Consider the following 16,923-nt stretch of genomic DNA (forward strand, 5'->3'; position numbering starts at 1 on the left):
AGCAGGCTCTCTGCTGTACAGGGAGCTGGAACGGGGCTCAATTCCCTAACCCTGGGATCGTGACCTGAGCTGAAGGCAGTTGCTTAACTGGCTGAGCCACCCAGTCCTTGTGAGACAGTTTCGATACAGTTTAATATTTACAGTATAATATATACAATATAATATCTATTTGTTCAGTTTCGATACAGTTTAATATTTATGGTGCATATTGTAACTGGCTTACTCGGTATGTCTTCCCACCTTGTATCAGAATTCCTCACTCCACCTTAGAGTCTGGAGAGCAAATACTTCTTTTCCCACATCTTCTTGCACCTAGGTTCTGGGTGTTCATTAGGCTCCACCAAACAGAAGCACTGGTAGGGCAGCTGAATTTGAAACTGAGTTTTAAGTGCAGAGAGAGGCCCGGATTGAGCTACTCATTTTGCTGGACAGACTGTAACATCATGACATGGTTCCGAAGCCAGCGCCTGTGCTAGCTGCCGCCCAACTGAGCAGATGGCTTCTGAGTTGTGGCAAGAGAACTAGTTCCAATGGTGGCCAAGTTCTACATTATGGCTTTGGAATTTGTTCTTGGAAGCTCCCCCTAGTGTGTGTTTTTAAAACTTCCCTATGATTATTATGTAAGTCATGTAAAAGCCGGCAATAAATCCTTTTTTCATTAAAGAGCTTGAAAGGATTCTGTTCTCTGTGGTTCAACCCTCACTGAAGCAACATAGACATTAGTCTTTAAAATGTCACTGGACATTTTGGCTGTTTCATTCTTCTTTTCCATCTTTTAAATTACATGCATACTAAACACAAAATGAGGTTGGCTTTATTTATTACTTGTTGCTTTCAGTGAACAGGTGAATTGGAAAGTGATCACAGTTCCTGCTAAGGGGTTTGTTAGATTCTTAGGGAACACCTGCTATTATTCAATATGCCTGTGTTGGAGATCTTCCATTTGTCCCTCCAGATCCACAAAGCATGCATGAATTTACTGCATAAGAAGTTCTCATCTGAGCAAAGCAGATCACTCACTGACATCTGGAGGCCTTGGAGGCTATAGCGATGGGCTGACACACCTGCCACAATTGCAAATGAAGAAAAAATCACCTAATCCCAAAGCCCATTTCTTGCTGAACTGTAAAGAAAACAACTTGCCTTGCTCTCACCCTGTTTGGGGCTGGGGACAGAATGTTATTTTTATATTACAAAATATCCTTGACTGGAGAGAATATGCAGAACAAAATATATTTTGTTATTTTTCAAAACGAACATAAAATTGAGAAATAAAAGTTGAGAAATACTGTTCCAGTGACTTGGAACCCCAAACTCTCAAAGGGAAGGCTAGGAAAGAAAAGAGAGGAGAAAGCCTGAGTACAGTAAGAAAAAGATCCCGGAGGTGTTGGTCCACTCACCAACTTGTAGCATTTGATCAATATGAAGCCTGTGTTTTCTTGTCTTGTTACCTCATTTACCCTCAATTGTTTAAAGATGGGCTTTTTTGGACATTTCAGTCTAGTCTTCATGTTCTAAGGGGAGCGGAGAAATGGTTATCTGATTTGAAAAAGCAGAGGAAATGTTTTAATGTGGGGAGCATCAACTCTTGGGGGCCCGAGAGTCCCTAGGGGGTGGCGGGGAAGTTCCTGGGAGGCTATCTGTATCCCCTTCCTACCCTGAAGCATCTCCTAGAGTAACTCTCCTCTATTAAACGCCCAAGGATTCAGCATTTCCCAGAATCAGTCGCTGGGCGGCTCTGGTTCCTTTCGGAGGCGGGCCACGAGCTCGTAGCCCATTTGCAGAGACGAGATGATGGACACCGCTTGAGTCCAACTGGAGTGGAGCGCGTGCAGACTCCTTGGAGGGGCGAGCTGGAGTCCAGCCTGGGTCACTTTCCGCAGCACCCACCCCTTCTTAATGCTCTCTAAGCCCTCGCTGCGCCGAAGGGTAACCGTCGAAAACTACAGCCGCAAAGACACACTCAGAATGGTCTGCGTTTGGGCAGGAGTGCTCCTCCCCACCGATCCCCCCTGTACTGCAACGCGGCCGTCTCCCTTGCGCGCAGCACGCATTTGTGAATTCCCGTCCGGGGTCCCGCGGCCTCGTTCGCGCGCCCCCACGGCCAGCTTTCTCCTTCCCCAGCTCCCGCCTCCGCCGGGGGTTCTCCGGCGCCCGTCAGGAGCGCCCCGGCCGACGCGCACCTGGCGCACTCGCGCCGCTGCCCGGGCTCCGCTTTCACTTTCTGTTCCGGGGTAGCGGAGGCCGGCGGCAGCGGCGCGAGGGCGAGCTGGTCGCGTCGCAGACCACCCCCCAGGTACAGCGCGCAGGTCCCCAGGGCACCCCTCGGGGAGCGGTCGCGGGGCTGGAGTAGGGCTCGGTCCCGGCAACCTCCGGATGCCCGCCGGGGAGGCCCGAAGACTCATGGCTCGCTGCAGAGGAGAGCGAGGCCGGGGGACGCCGGGCCGAGGAGAGTCGTGGGACCGGGGCCCGGGTCCGCGGGGAGGCGCTGTGTTGTGCGACCAGCCTAGCCTTGCTCGGGTCCTTCTCGGACGGGAGAAGGCGGGGGGGCTCAGGGCCAGTGCGCCTGTTCCGCGCGTTCTCGCGGCCGCGCCGCTTCCCGACTCGCGGGAGCCTCCCTGCGGTGCACGCCTCGCCGCTGGGCTCCTGCCAGCCTCCGGATCCCCCCAGCCTCGCGAGTGGCGCCAAATGGAGGGGGCGGGGAGGACGGCGCGTTCGGCTGAGAAGGGTACCTTGGGGATAGCTGGCAGAGAAGCGAACGTGGCTTGGCATTAACTACTGGTTGGGCGTGTTGAAGGATCGGAGTCCATGAAATGTCCCCAAGATCAGTTCTTTCCTTCCTTCTCCTGTACTTACTCCCAGCAATCGTCTTCCCTTCACTCTGGCTCTAGCTGAGTTTTATTCAGATAAAGTTCTACTGTTGGAGCAAACTAAAGTTTCCTCTCTGGGTGCCTTATTTGCCAGGGGGGCCTGCAAGTTAATTCCACGGAAAGAGAAGAGCAGTCCCTTCCTTGCCATTTTCCTGGAGGTTCTTTGTGTAGGTCGGGTTCGGTAAGAAAAGCTCAGTTTCCTGGCAGAGGGTCAGAGTGTCATCTGCTCTCAACTCAGGAGGAAAAACAAAGAACAAAAACCTTAAAAAAGTTGGCCAGTGCTTTGCTTTTCCCAAGGATTTGAAATTGCGCTGGCACCATAGCCCATTTTCAGGTGGGCCTAAAGGAAAAAAATTCTAATTGGTTAAAAAAGAATATTCAAGTTAATTCAGCATTTTTTGTTTGTTAGCCAGCAGTGACGAACTATTACAATGCCTGTTAATTTCATCATTCACAACATTTGGGGAGAAAGTCCCTTACCTGTTGGTGGTAGATTCCACATTGAGGAGTGTTCCAATAAAGGGAAGGCTAATCCAGGATCTGTTGCCTCCGCCTCCTTCGTGCCTGAGAAAAGTCATAATCACCCAAGGCGGGCTAAGTAAATTTCCTAAAGTAACTTGAACTCTACCTGGCGGTGAAGTTAGGAACTCTGTTACCACCACCTTGACTGGAAGAGATGCTTTATTTAGTAAAATCAGATGCCAAAGGCAGGTACTTTTTAAAAACTGTAAAGAAATGCAGTAAAGGACAGGAACCTCCTTGAAAACTTCTTTTTTTTAATCTCTGTGCCCTAAACACGTGTATTCATCTGTCTGCTGGTATTTTTCTTTGGATATCTCAGAGATATCACAAACATTTAAAAAATGAACCGTCAATGCCCTCTCCTCCCTTTTAGAACTCTCCCACCTCTGGTCTTCTCCGCAAATGGCACCTAGGACTGCCCAGATCCTCATTCTAGAAACCTGGCAGCCTTTCTGATGTGTTCTTTCAGTCACCCTGCACTTCCAGTCCACCCATCCGTCTGTCTCTCCCCTCTCCTACTCCCTCCCACTCTCAGAGTACAAGCCACTAGTTTACTTTGTCCAGACTCCTTTCTAACTGGTTTCTTGGCCACCCCCCAGCTCCTTTCTTGAGCCATGTAGTTTCTTTTTTTTTTTTTTTTTTTAAAGATTTTATTTATTTATTTGACAGTAGATGGAGAGGCAGGCAGAGAGAGAGAGGGAAGCAGGCTCCTTGCTGAGCAGAGAGCCCGATGCGGGACTCGATCCCAGGACCCTGAGATCATGACCTGAGCCGAAGGCAGCGGCTTAAACCACTGAGCCACCCAGGCACCCCAAAGCCATGTAGTTTCTTAAGTGTGAACTGCATCCTAGGACCTTCTAGTTTGACACCCAGTACTACTCATTGCACTTGGGCTGGGAGCCCAATTCCTTAACAAGCCTACAGCGGAGTGGTGGTCTGGCCCCCATCTTCTCCTCCAGAGGCATCTTTCTGCTCTATGCTCTGCCTCAGCTTCCCCATCCCTCATAACCAGGCCTCTCTACTGCCTCTGTGCCTACAAATACGCTTGCTATCCCTTCTGTCTGAAAACTACCTTCTTCTTTCCTTAGCTAATTTGAATTTGTTCTTTAAATCTCAGCTAAAATATCCTCCACGAGCCCCCATTGGAAATCGCTCGGCCTTTTACTCTCTTTCAAGAGGTGTGTGTGTTTTAACCACCCTAATCGCGGTTAAAAATTCCTCCCCACCCTGAGCCCCATAAGCAGTCTGAGGTTACAAACTTACATTGCTAGTGTCCAGCCAGATCCCAGGCCCATAACAGGTCCTCAGTAAATATTTGTGGAATGAATGATTGAGACTATTTTAACTCAGTCTTTACAACATGCTGTGACAGAAGTATTATTTTCTCAGTTACCCATGAAGAGAACGAAACCGGGATTAAATAACCTGTCCAAGGTCACATAGTTGGTGGTGGAACAAGAAAGCAAAACCAGGTTTTCTTTTCTGACTGTAAGTGTAATATGTATTACATAACAGTATAAGTCTTCTGACATTTATGCCATACACGTTACATGTTCCATCGTGGTTTCCTGGCATTCTGTCCTCTTTTGAGACACAGCCATATTCCCTTTGACTCCGTCTCCTCATGGACTCAACCTTGCAAAGCCTTGGACATGGGTCCCACTGCCAACTCCTTTAGCTGCCTGTAGGCCTGGCTGTCAGCTCAGAACCAGCTGGAATTTTTAGATTTCCTCCTGGACTTTTGGGAACACTTGGGGACTTCTGGGGTCCTCCCATGCCTGCCTACCACCTTCATGGTGTTCCCTACCTTCTTGGGGGCCTGGGCTGCACCCACAAAGCCACTACCATCAGAAATTCAAAATGGAAGTCTCACACAAGTTCCCTTTATTTCTCATGTCCCAGCTTCAAGGGAAATCCATCGTTTTGCCTCTGCCCTAGAATTCTGCCTGAGGAAGTAAAAGGGGGAACCCTTTACGATTTTGATGTTTATACTTCATACGTTTTCAGATCGCTCAGTTCTCCATGGCCAGAAGCATCCTCTAGTTGGTTCCTACACACACATACAAAAAGAAGAAGCACATAAAAAACCTGTTCTCCCTGTTGAAACTTTAATTCCCTTTCGTCTGGGTGAGGACTTTTGAACCGAGGTTATGGTGCCTCTGTACTGGACTGTCTCTACTGTAGTAGGTTCCTTTCTGTTTGCCTCCAGGTCTGCTCTGTGGGGAGGGGGATGTAGGCACCTTAAGCAGGGGAGCAGGATGGGGAGTGAGGGTTTGGGAGAGCACATCGGTTGTTACCTTGAAGTGGTATTCCTCCACATAGGGTTCAAGACCAGGATTTGGCAAGGATTGTCTAGAAGGTTCTCAGATTGGCTTTCCAATAGAATCTCTGGGAAGATTTTTTAAAAATTCTGGTTCCCTGACCTCATCACCATAGATTTCAGTTTAACTATTCTAGACTGGGACCCAGGCCCCTGTCATTTTGAAAGCTTCCTTGGTGATGTTAATACGCAGCTAGAGTTGAGAACCACTGACATAGAGGTAGAATCCCGTGTACCACACTGTAGCATTACTACTTTTCTCATCTGATCCATATGTTCAGGAGCCCAAGGAGCTTGAGGGAATGGAGACCACTTACCAGGACTCATCTAACAGATGCATCCTGGCAAACACCCATTCAAGAAGTGTCTCTGTCTAAGAGAGAGAAATGTTCAGTTCTCAGCCATGGTTGCCAACTCCCTTATAATTCACATTCCTTTTGTGTCCCCAGACCTTTAAAATAAAGTGTCTTTAATGCCCTCCCTTCATTTCCAAACCCAACCCATCCTTCCAAACCATGCTCCAGTGCTGGTCTTCCATTGAAGGCACCTGAGTCTCTGTGCAGCAATGTCACTCTCTTCTCCCCCAGCAGTATCTGTCATTATCATTCTTAGAATGCTTCCCGCTTTCTCTGTTGCATTCTGCCATTTGTGTATGAATGCTTTCTGCCTTTCCAGATTTTGAAGTCCTTGATTGTGGGGTTTGTGTCTTCTGTATTATTATACCTCACACCTATACACAGGGAAGCAGGCTCCCTGCGGAGCAGAGAGCCCAATGGCAGAGGCTTTAGCCCACTGAGCCACCCATGTGCCCCCAAAATGTCTTTGTTGGATGACTGTAAGAGGGTATCCAGGAGATTGTTATGTTTGACACAAACTATTGCTGTGAAAATCACCATAAACCCTTTAAGTCATCCCTGGCTAATACATATTAGATGAACTTTTGGCATGACATTTGACAGATACCGCTGGTATTAAGGGTTACTGTTAATGGATATCTGCCTCCCTTCCCCCCCACCCCCCTGCTACTCAGCATTGTGTCTCCTACCTATGCTTCCTGTATGTGACAAATTCTCTATTTGGAAGCCTGGTGGGGAGCCAGACTGTCCTCTACTGACTGCAGCAGCTGTGAAATCCAGATTCTTGCTCTTCCCACCTCCCAGACTGGTGGTGTGAAACCCTACCTCGCCTGAACAAAGTCCTGCGAAGCTGCAGGGGCAGTAGGGACCTCACATTGGCAGTGGCTGCGGCAGCATCCAGTAGCTGGTCCCTACACAGCAGGGCAGCTTCCTCCAAGGCCCAGGGTCGTGGGGCGTGGCCATCAGGTCAATCTCTCCGATGACATGGTTCTGGCTGTCCATGTTGGCTTCTTTCATGTGGCTGGCTTCCCAAGTGTCCTGACAAGTCTGTGACACTTTTGGAGAACTACTTAGCTCGTCTTATTGCTTTCAACCAAGAACCCTGACAAATAGAGTTCTTTTAAACTTGGGGAGCCAAATGATACATTTTAATAGGTGTGAAGATTGTTGCTAACCAGTAACTTCTTTCTTGTGTGAATCAATAACATAGGGAAGGTCATTTTACTTTCAGGTCAAGACCTAGAACTTTTGGAAGTTTGTATCTATATCAGTTAATCCTGGGTAGATACATTGTGAAATTTTGCTGTCTTGATAATATTTTAGTGACTCAATTTTTTTTTGGGGGGGTGCTTTTATATATTTTGCCGCTAGATAGTTGGAGCAAGAAGATGTTATCTCTGTTCATCAGGTGGCCACCGGTAACCATGCCATTTCTACCATCCTCACTGTTGATTCTCTTAACTGTGTCAACTCCTTCGTGGTGTCAGAGCAGTGACACTTCATCTCCAAAAGCTAGCAATGGGACTCCATTCCCTTGGGAGAAAATGCGACTTCCTGAGCACATCACCCCAGTGCATTACGATCTCCTGATCCATGCAAATCTCACCACTCTGACTTTCGAGGGAATCACGGAAATAGAAATCACAGCCAGCCAGCCTACGAGTACCATCATCCTGCATAGTCACCTCCTGCAAATATCTAAGGCCACCCTCAAGAAGAGAGTCGGAGAGAGGCTGTCTGCAGAACCCTTGAGAGTCCTGGAGTACCCGCCTCACGAGCAAATTGCACTTCTGGCTCCCGAGCCTCTGGCTGTCGGACTCCCATACACAGTTGTCATCGACTACTCTGGCAATCTTTCTGAGCATTTGAATGGATTTTATAAAAGCACCTACAGGACCAAGGAAGGGGAAGTGAGGTACTTCTTTCTAATTTTTTTTTTTTAAACTCCAAGTGCTGCCCGTGCTATTTCATATGGATTATTTCTTAACACTCCCTTGATGGTTGAATGTTTTGATTTTGTGTTTTATTTATGTAGCTAAAAATAGCCCATAGATTCTTTTCTTTGTTTTTTGGATCTCATTTTTTTTTTCATTCTGTTTTAATCAGTTTTCTTTCCTTCAGCTCTGCCAAAGTACCTATTTGTTTATTTGTTTAGAATTCTGATATATAATAAACATTTTTAATTCTCCTGGCCTAGGATAAGCTCCCTAGAGCCGCTATAATGAGGTACCATAGACTGGGTGGCTTAGAACAATAGAAATTTCTGCTCTCTCAGTTCTGGAGGCCAGCAGTCCAAATCCAGGGATCAGTAGGGCTAGGCTCTCTCTACATCTCTGCAAAGAGCCCTTCCTTCCCTCTTTCTAGTTTGTGGAGGCCATCGATTGTTGGCATTCCTTGGCTCCTACCGACATCACTCTGGACTCTGCCTGTTATCATGTGGTCATTCCCCAAGTTTTCCTCTTCTTTTAAGGACACTAGTCTTACTAGACTAAGGTCCAACTTCATGGCCTCATCTTCATTTGATGACATCTGCGAAGACCCTTTTTCCAAAGTCATCTTCACAGATACAAGGGATTAAGACTTCCATGTATGTTTGGAGAACGCTATTAGAAGAAATTTTTTTTTTCTTAGTTAAAGCTTTTTTAAGGACCCTCATCTGCCTTGCTTTTGTTCTGTTTTTAAGGAGGCAATCTATTTTGGGGGACTTTATGCTGAATTTTATTTATTATTTTTTAATGTGTTTATTAGAGAGAGAGAGAAATGGAGCAGGGGAGGGGCAGAGGGAGATGGAGAAAGAGACTCCCCACTGAGCAGGGAGCTGGGCCTAGGCCTCCTTCCCAGGACTCTGAGATCATGACCTGAGCCAAAAGCAGACCCTCAACCCACTAAGCCACCCAGGCACCCTTATGCTGTATTTTAAAATCAAATTTTAGGGACGCCTGGGTGGCTCAGTTGGTTAAGCTGCTGCCTTCGGTGGTCATAATCCCAAGGTCCTGGATGGAGTCCCGAATCGAATTCCTTGCTGAGCAGGGAGCCTGGTTCTCCCTCTGTCTGCCATTCTCCCTGCTTATGCTTGTTCTTTCCTTCTCTCTCCCTCTTTCCCCGCTTCTCTCTCTACATCAAATAAATAAATAAAAATCTTAAAAAATAAAGTAAAATTTTGTTAGTAGATTTAAAATTTTGTTAGTAGATTATACTCACTTTTTTCTTTTTTCTTTTCTTTTTTTTTTTTTTTAAAGATTTTATTTATTTATTTGACAGAGAGAGATCACAAGTAGGCGGAGAGGCAGGCAGTGGGGGATGGGGAAACAGGCTCCCTACTGAGCAGAGAACCCATGCGGGGCTCGATCCTAGGACCCTGAGATCATGACCTGAGCCGAAGGCAGAGACCTAACCCACTGAGCCACCCAGGTGCCCCTATACTCACTTATTTTTCTGATTCACTATTATTCTTTTGAGGTAAAAAAAGGTCAGATGCTACCCAAAATAATTTTTTAGAAAGTAAATTTTGTCCCTATCACAGCCCCTAAAAATAACTACTACTTTTATTTTAGGGATCATACTTCCAGACTTCTCTCTGGGTATGGATATACATTATATATATAATGGAGCTATATTTTCCATCTTATAAAGGATCTTATTTTAATATGTTGAGGAGATGTTCATGTGGATATCTATCACTGTATGTTATTTTAATGAGTTTATTAAATGTATGTGCTCTGATTTAACTCATACCCCATTGACAGAGATTAGGTTGTTTCCACCCTTTCAGCAATAGCAATATCTTTGTTAATTATTTCCTTAGAGTAAATGCCTTGACATAAAATTGCTAAGTTGAAGGGTTTACAGTCTTTTGATATCCCTTGCCATATTCCTCATCTGTAGCCAATACCATATATGGTCAGTCTTTTTAGAGCCAAAAAGCCAATAGATATGTCCCTGTAACTTACAGTTCATTGATTATTAAGGAAATTGAGCAGGTTTTGATAAGTTTACTATTTGTAGGTTCTTCTTCAGCGAGTTGCCTGTTTATTACCTGTACCTGCTATCCCCCTTGGTTGCTGGCATAATGTTACTTTTTTTTTTTTAAAGATTTTCTTTATTTATTTGACAGACAGAGATCACAAGTAGGCAGAGAGACAGGCAGAGGGAGAGGAAGGGAAGCAGGCTCCCTGCTGAGCAGAGAGCCCGATGTGGGGCTCGATCCCAGGACCCCGAGATCATGACCTGAGCCAAAGGCAGAGGCTTTAACCCACTGGGCTACCCAGGTGCCCCATGTTACTCATTTTTAAGTGTTCATCCTCTGTCAAGGCTATTAACCCTTTTTGTCAAATAGCTTTCAATCCTTTTTCCCAGTTTTTTTGTTTGCCTTTTTACTTAGTTTATGATAACTTTTGTTCTATGAAAGATTTTTTTTCAGTAGTGAAATCCATAATCTTATAGTATCTTTAGGAATTAAGAACCAAACACACATCTCTTTTAGAGTCCCTGGTGCTTTATGCTGTACTTTTATTTCACTCCCCATAATTTTAGAGTACTGGCATCAACGCACTTTGAACCCACCGCAGCCAGAATGGCCTTTCCCTGCTTTGATGAACCTGCCTTCAAAGCGAATTTTTCAGTCAAGATCAGAAGGGAGCCAAGACACCTCGCCATCTCCAATATGCCACTGGTGAGTCAGAATGCCTGTGTGTCTGCTCACAGGAAAACTCTGTCAACATGCTGTCACTTGCATTACCCCAGGGACAGTTAATATTCAGGTCACCTGTGTTTTTTGTTTTCTTGTGTGACAGCTAACTTTTCTTTCTTCATTTCCAACCCGTGCTTTTGTTTCAGGCAATAATTTTTCTGTAGTCAGAGAAAAAAAATTGTCCCTAAAAATATGGAGGATTTCTGTCCAAGAGGCATTCCAAGTCCCTGGTATGGCAGGAGGGACACTGTAAGGGACTCACGTCTGGTTTAAATGAGAGTGCCCTTCCCAAAGCACTTTCCCCCTCCTCTTCTCATATGATCTTATCAAGGACACACTTGGTCACATAAGGCTATATTTCTAGTATATAGTTCTCTATAATTTCTATATAGGATATACCGATAGTAACCATATGATTTGTAACTGTATCTATGAAATTGGCGAACAGAAAAAAAGTAATCTTATCTGAATATTACGATACAGAAGGTAAGTTGTGATAGATAGTTCAGTTCCCTTTAAAGAGACCATCATCCTCCAATTCCAAAGCAAACGTGGACAGCGTCCCATCTGATTTTCAAAAGCGGTGAGAAAACGCCCGTGCCGAATGAATGTAAGTACTCAGTACGAGCCATGGAGCGATGATTCTAGCAGCTTAGAACAACTCATCCACTGAGCTCTCAGCCTGCCACAGCTGCGGATCATCTCGTGAAACACACAGCCTGTGTTCGGGGAGCTCGCTGTGGATGAGACTCAGGTGGAAGACACTTTGCCCAGAGTCTTAAAGGGTGTCCCAGCTCAACCCTGTGATCACCAGGGAGGCCGAATCTTAGCGTGGGGCTCTGAGAGCCACAGCCAGCCTCTAGGACAGTACCTTGCAACACTTAAAACTCTACAGACCACCAGCCACCTCCCCCACCACCGGCCCCTCAGCACTGAATCCCTTAAAAATCCCTTCTGCAAACAAGATTCTCCCAGGCCCCCCTCAGAAGGCCATGCTCTTTGAAAAGTGCTCTTCAGCAAATCTCTACCAGCTAAGAACTTCTGTCTACTCCACCCACATTTGTAGGTGAAGAAAACAAGAAACAGTTATGTTGTTTTCCTGATAGAAATTTGAGATCGAGAACATGCCTGTTCGCATTATCCTTCCATTCCTCGATATTACAATATTGCTCCCAGGTTTGTGAGTTCTCTAATTAGAGAATCAATCACAGGTTTGGGAGAATAAAGACCAGGGGAGGATGAAATCAAGGGGGAGACTGATGACCAAAGAACACCGATAGAGAAACTCATAGGTTTGCAGGGTGAAGGCTGGAGCTCCTAAGACTTCACAAAGATACCATGGATATCCAGGACCCGTTTGTTTGGGAAAGGAAAGTCTCTAATGTGATCTGGCTGGCCTCTTGGACAGGAAGGCCCACCCATAGGCAGAAATCTTACAGGACCAGCCTGAAGTCAGGCTGCCGACCTAGAGTTCAGGGAAGGATGAAAGTGAATTGAAGTGTATGGGCAGCAGGCAGGATTTCATTCCATTTAAAGCTGAATTAATCAGCTTCCTTTCCTAGTAAATAGCGTAACTTCAGGAATGAAAATTTTGGTTAGGAGTGGGTAGAAGGCACTTGAAAAGGTAAGTTGGAGTTTTTCAAGAGTAAACCTAGGTCGGCTCTCAGAGTCCAGGGAGCACAGAGTGACCAGCAGACACCAGAACCAGTGGGGGTGGTGGGTATTACGAAGAAGGAGGAGGTCACAGAGATGGAGGTGGAAATAAGATTCCAGGGAACATGTGTTAACGTGTTCATATGGAATTGGCAGGCTCCTTCTTCTCTTGCTCTCCTTCTTTGGGGCCCTGTCCCAGCCCAGGGCTTGGTGTTTCCTGACATATTAGACTTTCCTTTTGGGGAGCACACCGCTGAGACTGTCCCTCCACCACCCCCACCGCACTACGAGGCGTCTCCTGGATTGCACCTAAAGCAGATTCCAGTGAAGCAAATCCGAGTTTGGAGGAAGCTTGGCCATGTGAGGCCCAGGCATGGGTTACTTTCAATTTTGTAGGAAAATAGAAGCTCTTTTTAAAGTTGTACATGGTTACATGTTTGCCCACTGTAGAAACCAAACTAGACAGTGTGTTTCCAGATAATTCTTATACCTGTATTTAAGGTCTACTTCTTGGCAAAACCAACAATCTCAGTTTTGCTTCCTCCCATTCGTATTATCAATCCTCACGTACCAAATATGGGCCCGTTTGCAACCATCTGGGGCACTGAAAATATAGTGACGAGAGTGGCACAACTCTGTGACCATAATAAAAAAAACACACAACTGTATACTTTAAAACAGTGAATTTTATGATATGTGAATTATATATCATTAAAATTTGAGTAGAATGGCCTTAATCTCAAAATTATAATCAGATATTAGAAAAAGAAATTTTAAAATAATTATACAAATGTTATGCTATATATTCTGAATATTATGTCTGGTGGCTAGGAAATTTCTCTTTATCCGATATTTTCAATGTATTGATAATTGGATTATTTGATGATTTCAGTTATTGTGATTTTAGGTTAAATCTGTGACTGTTGCTGAAGGACTCCTAGAAGACCATTTTGATGTCACCGTGAAGATGAGCACCTACCTGGTGGCTTTCATTATTTCAGATTTTAAGTCTATTAGCAAGATGACCAAGAGTGGAGTTAAGGTGAGCCCTGGGATTGTCAGATTGTCACACAGGGTGACCAAGTTGTCCTTGCCTGCCTGAGACTGTCCTGGTTTTAAAACTGGAAGTCCCACACCTCTGAATCTTGGGCAAAAACCGGGGTGGTTGGCATCTTCTTGTCACAGATGCTGGTATTTACAATGAGGTTCTTATCACAAAAACGTGGAGAGGCTTGGCCTGGCCTGAGTCATGGTCCTGGCTCCACTGTTGACTGGTTTTCTGATCTTGACCATGCTCCCTTTGGAACCTAGTTTATGCTTTTCCAAAATACATAAGTTGGACTAGATCTTGCAGGGGTTTCTGAAGTTGTTTCTGGCTATCACTTTCTGCAGTTGGGAAGTAAATGTCATTGACCATCCGAACAGATTCTGGCTTTGAGAAGGAAGTAAAATAGAATAGTCGGCTTAAAGTATTACATGGCTCTGGGGAGAGCATTTGTGCCAGCGAATACTGGAATACTAAAGAGAATATCTTGTCTCAAGGACCACTTGCCCCTTTTCTGGGTACCATTGTGTAGTGAACAACCTGTTCAACTGTACAAACAATGCAAACAATTTTCTTTTCTGGAAGGGAGGGCTTTAATTTGAAGATACCTCATTTATTGGTGCTGGTTTTCACTGAGGCCTGAACAGGCAGGACTTCTCTGGTGAATAATCTTTTGTTGCCCTAGTGGTTCTTATTCTTGTAGAATAGAATAACCACCTGAGCCGAAGGTGGTCTCTTAACCAACTGAGCCACCACGCATCCCTGGCTTCCGATTTTTGAGCCACCTGGTTCGTGTGAGCCCAGCTGCTAACCAGCACGAAGATGAACTTTTACTGATTCTCTTAGGATTTCAGTCGACCTCCCCCATATAGTATGAAGACTTGAATAGGCATTTTTTTTCTCCTTACAGTCTCCTTGAGGAAGGGGGAAGCTATTTTTAGTTTACCTTTACAGCAAGGGTGTGGTCCTTAAGGGTCCAGCTATGTGCCTGGTACATCTTTTCTTGGGCTTCCCAGCCTGGGCAGGCTCTGAACTTGATCTCCTAGCCCCTGAGACCATCAATGCTGGGAAAACTCCATCTGCATTAGGTTAGTGTCCTCGGGACAAAAGCTATCTGCAGTCCTCCGCTGTCTACGGAGGGTCCTACCCTTACCTCGTTTTTGGCATCTAAGTTTTCTTTACTTTTCCACTATGTCATAAGAACATCTAAAAAGACATTTTTGTATATGTTACCCAGCATGTTGTAGTTTTCAGAAGGGGAGTTAATTAGAAACAGCAGGAAGACAAGAACTAGAACTGCTACTTAATTGGCAACCATGTTGCAGAAGATGAAGGCTTTAATGTCCATCTTCCATACATTTGTGGAGAGAAGCCACGAGAGCATTTGAAAAGCTAACTTTCTTTCTCTTCAGGTTTCCATATATGCTGCACCAGATAAGATACATCAGGCAGATTATGCCCTGGATACCGCAGTGACTCTTCTGGAATTTTACGAGGATTATTTCAGCATTCCGTATCCCTTACCCAAACAAGGTAAAGATTTTGCACAGTTTTTGCAAATGGTGGCATTGAATGACATCAGCTATGGATTATAGCCTCCTAATTGGTGTTCCCGTGGTTATCTCAGGAGCCCTTCAGATCCTTAAACTCTGGCAGGTGTCAGCCATCAGGTTGATCCTTCTGAGCCCTAATCTCTACAGTAAGTTTCTAATTAGAGCAGAAGCAGATCTTGATTAGGTTCTGAGGCACATGTCATGATCATTTTACCTTCTGACTTGAAAGATAAACCCGACTAAATTAGTGGGCAGAGAGTGAAAGGCAGAAGCTGTATTTCTTTTCTTCTTCTTTTTTTTTCCCCCCAGAATTGGCACATACTTGGGAGGAATACAGAGGGTGCGTAATAAATTGTTCTTAACAAATTTATAGTGTAAGGAAAATCTGCATTTTCCTTCTTAAATGGGCTGTTAGGACCATCGTGTGTTAGAGATTTTAGGCGAACAGGAGCCTGGGATGTCCCAAGTCTAGTGGATTACTGAGGAATTTGTTAATATTCAATCCCCAAACTCATGGACAGACAGCTGGAAAGGGAGTCAGGAGGCCTGGGGCCCACATCTGACTTGGTCATACAGCAGCAGAGCAATTCAGTGAACCATGGAGCCTCTTTTTCTCGGTTGTGAAAGGTTCTTCCAGCCTAGAACAGGATTCTGCAAAACCAACCTGGCTTTTCTTAGGATCCCTACACCCATCCGTTCTGAATGTTAGTGTGTATGGATGAGGTCTCATTTAGAGGCTGGTAACAGGTTTTTGTGTCCTTCCCGAGATCTTGCTGCTATTCCTGACTTTGAGAGTGGTGCTATGGAGAACTGGGGACTGACCACATACAGAGAATCGATTCTCTTGTTTGACCCTGAGACGTCTTCAGCATCAGATAAGCTTGACATTACGATGACGGTGTCACATGAACTTGCCCACCAGGTACACAGTTAATCACGCTTTTAGAAATTGTGGTGAAACTACATTGCTTTTATGGGACAGAAGAGACTATTCACACTGACATATGAAATGGATCAATTATTTTCCTATGGAAAAAAGGCAAGTAAAAATGAAAACTCTTTAATGCGTTAGGTAGCGTGTTTTAAAATGAACATGGAAAGGTTTTTTACTTTGATAAAATATTCTGTGAATGTTGCCCGTATACCGGCATCACACATGTGAACTCTTTCCTCCTGAATACCTCATGTTTACGGCTGTGTAGATAATCCGATCTCCCTAGAAATGTGTGAATATGTACTATTTTCCTTTTAGTGGTTTGGGAACCTCGTCACCATGGAATGGTGGAATGATCTTTGGTTAAATGAAGGATTTGCCAAGTTTATGGAGTTTGTGTCGGTCAGCGTGACTCATCCTGAACTGAAAGTTGTAAGTACTTACTTTTTAACAGGTTGATCTGTTTTATTCAGCACTGCTGGAAAATACGTACTGATCCTCAGTGATAGAACTCCTAGACCTATCAACTCCTTGATAGTTGAGATAGGAATCAGGTTCACTACCGGGCATGGTAGTGAACTTTAAAGATATCACAAAGGCTTAATTCCAGACTGGTTTGCTTATTTCCAAATCTGTGATTGTTAGGAAATGAAGTCAAATCTTACCCTCCTTTAATATCAAAGAAATAGAAGTAATGACACCCTATCTGTTGTATATCATTTCCTCGGCCTTCAGGTTGCTCACTGAAAGATTATCAAGTACAGATAACTGTTACTTCAGTAGGATACCACTTGTCAAATCAGATAGGATCCCATTTGCTTTAGGTAACTGCGGGTTTGTTTACATATAAGCCTGTACTCAGGAGTCACAGACTGAATGCTTTGGAACCTTTGTGTTTATTTTAAAAATCAGGTATTCAATTTCTGAAAATCACATGCAGTAAAGTTAGAGAGAAACTTCCTTTATGTAAAAACAAAAAA

The 16,923-nt window shown here is 44.7% G+C and overlaps 1 protein-coding gene across 3 annotated transcripts in view; it reads left to right on the forward strand.

The window, feature by feature from the left end:
- Nucleotides 1-2,217: 2,217 nt before the first annotated feature.
- ERAP1 (endoplasmic reticulum aminopeptidase 1) overlaps nt 2,218-16,923 on the forward strand; it is a 38,888-nt gene continuing 24,182 nt past the window's right edge. The window contains exons 1-7 of one of the 3 annotated variants that reach the window (XM_032335686.1): nt 2,218-2,296; nt 7,477-7,983; nt 10,602-10,740; nt 13,319-13,453; nt 14,869-14,989; nt 15,777-15,931; nt 16,262-16,375. In XM_032335686.1, coding sequence (XP_032191577.1) covers nt 7,493-7,983; nt 10,602-10,740; nt 13,319-13,453; nt 14,869-14,989; nt 15,777-15,931; nt 16,262-16,375 — 1,155 coding nt within the window. In that variant the 5' untranslated portion in view covers nt 2,218-2,296; nt 7,477-7,492. Of the gene's footprint in view, nt 2,297-7,439; nt 7,984-10,601; nt 10,741-13,318; nt 13,454-14,868; nt 14,990-15,776; nt 15,932-16,261; nt 16,376-16,923 lie in introns of all 3 variants that reach the window. The other 2 variants (XM_032335684.1, XM_032335685.1) reach the window with 2 other exon arrangements.

This window comes from Mustela erminea, chromosome 3, assembly GCF_009829155.1.
Source record: "Mustela erminea isolate mMusErm1 chromosome 3, mMusErm1.Pri, whole genome shotgun sequence".
In the NCBI taxonomy this organism is placed as follows: domain Eukaryota; kingdom Metazoa; phylum Chordata; class Mammalia; order Carnivora; family Mustelidae; genus Mustela; species Mustela erminea.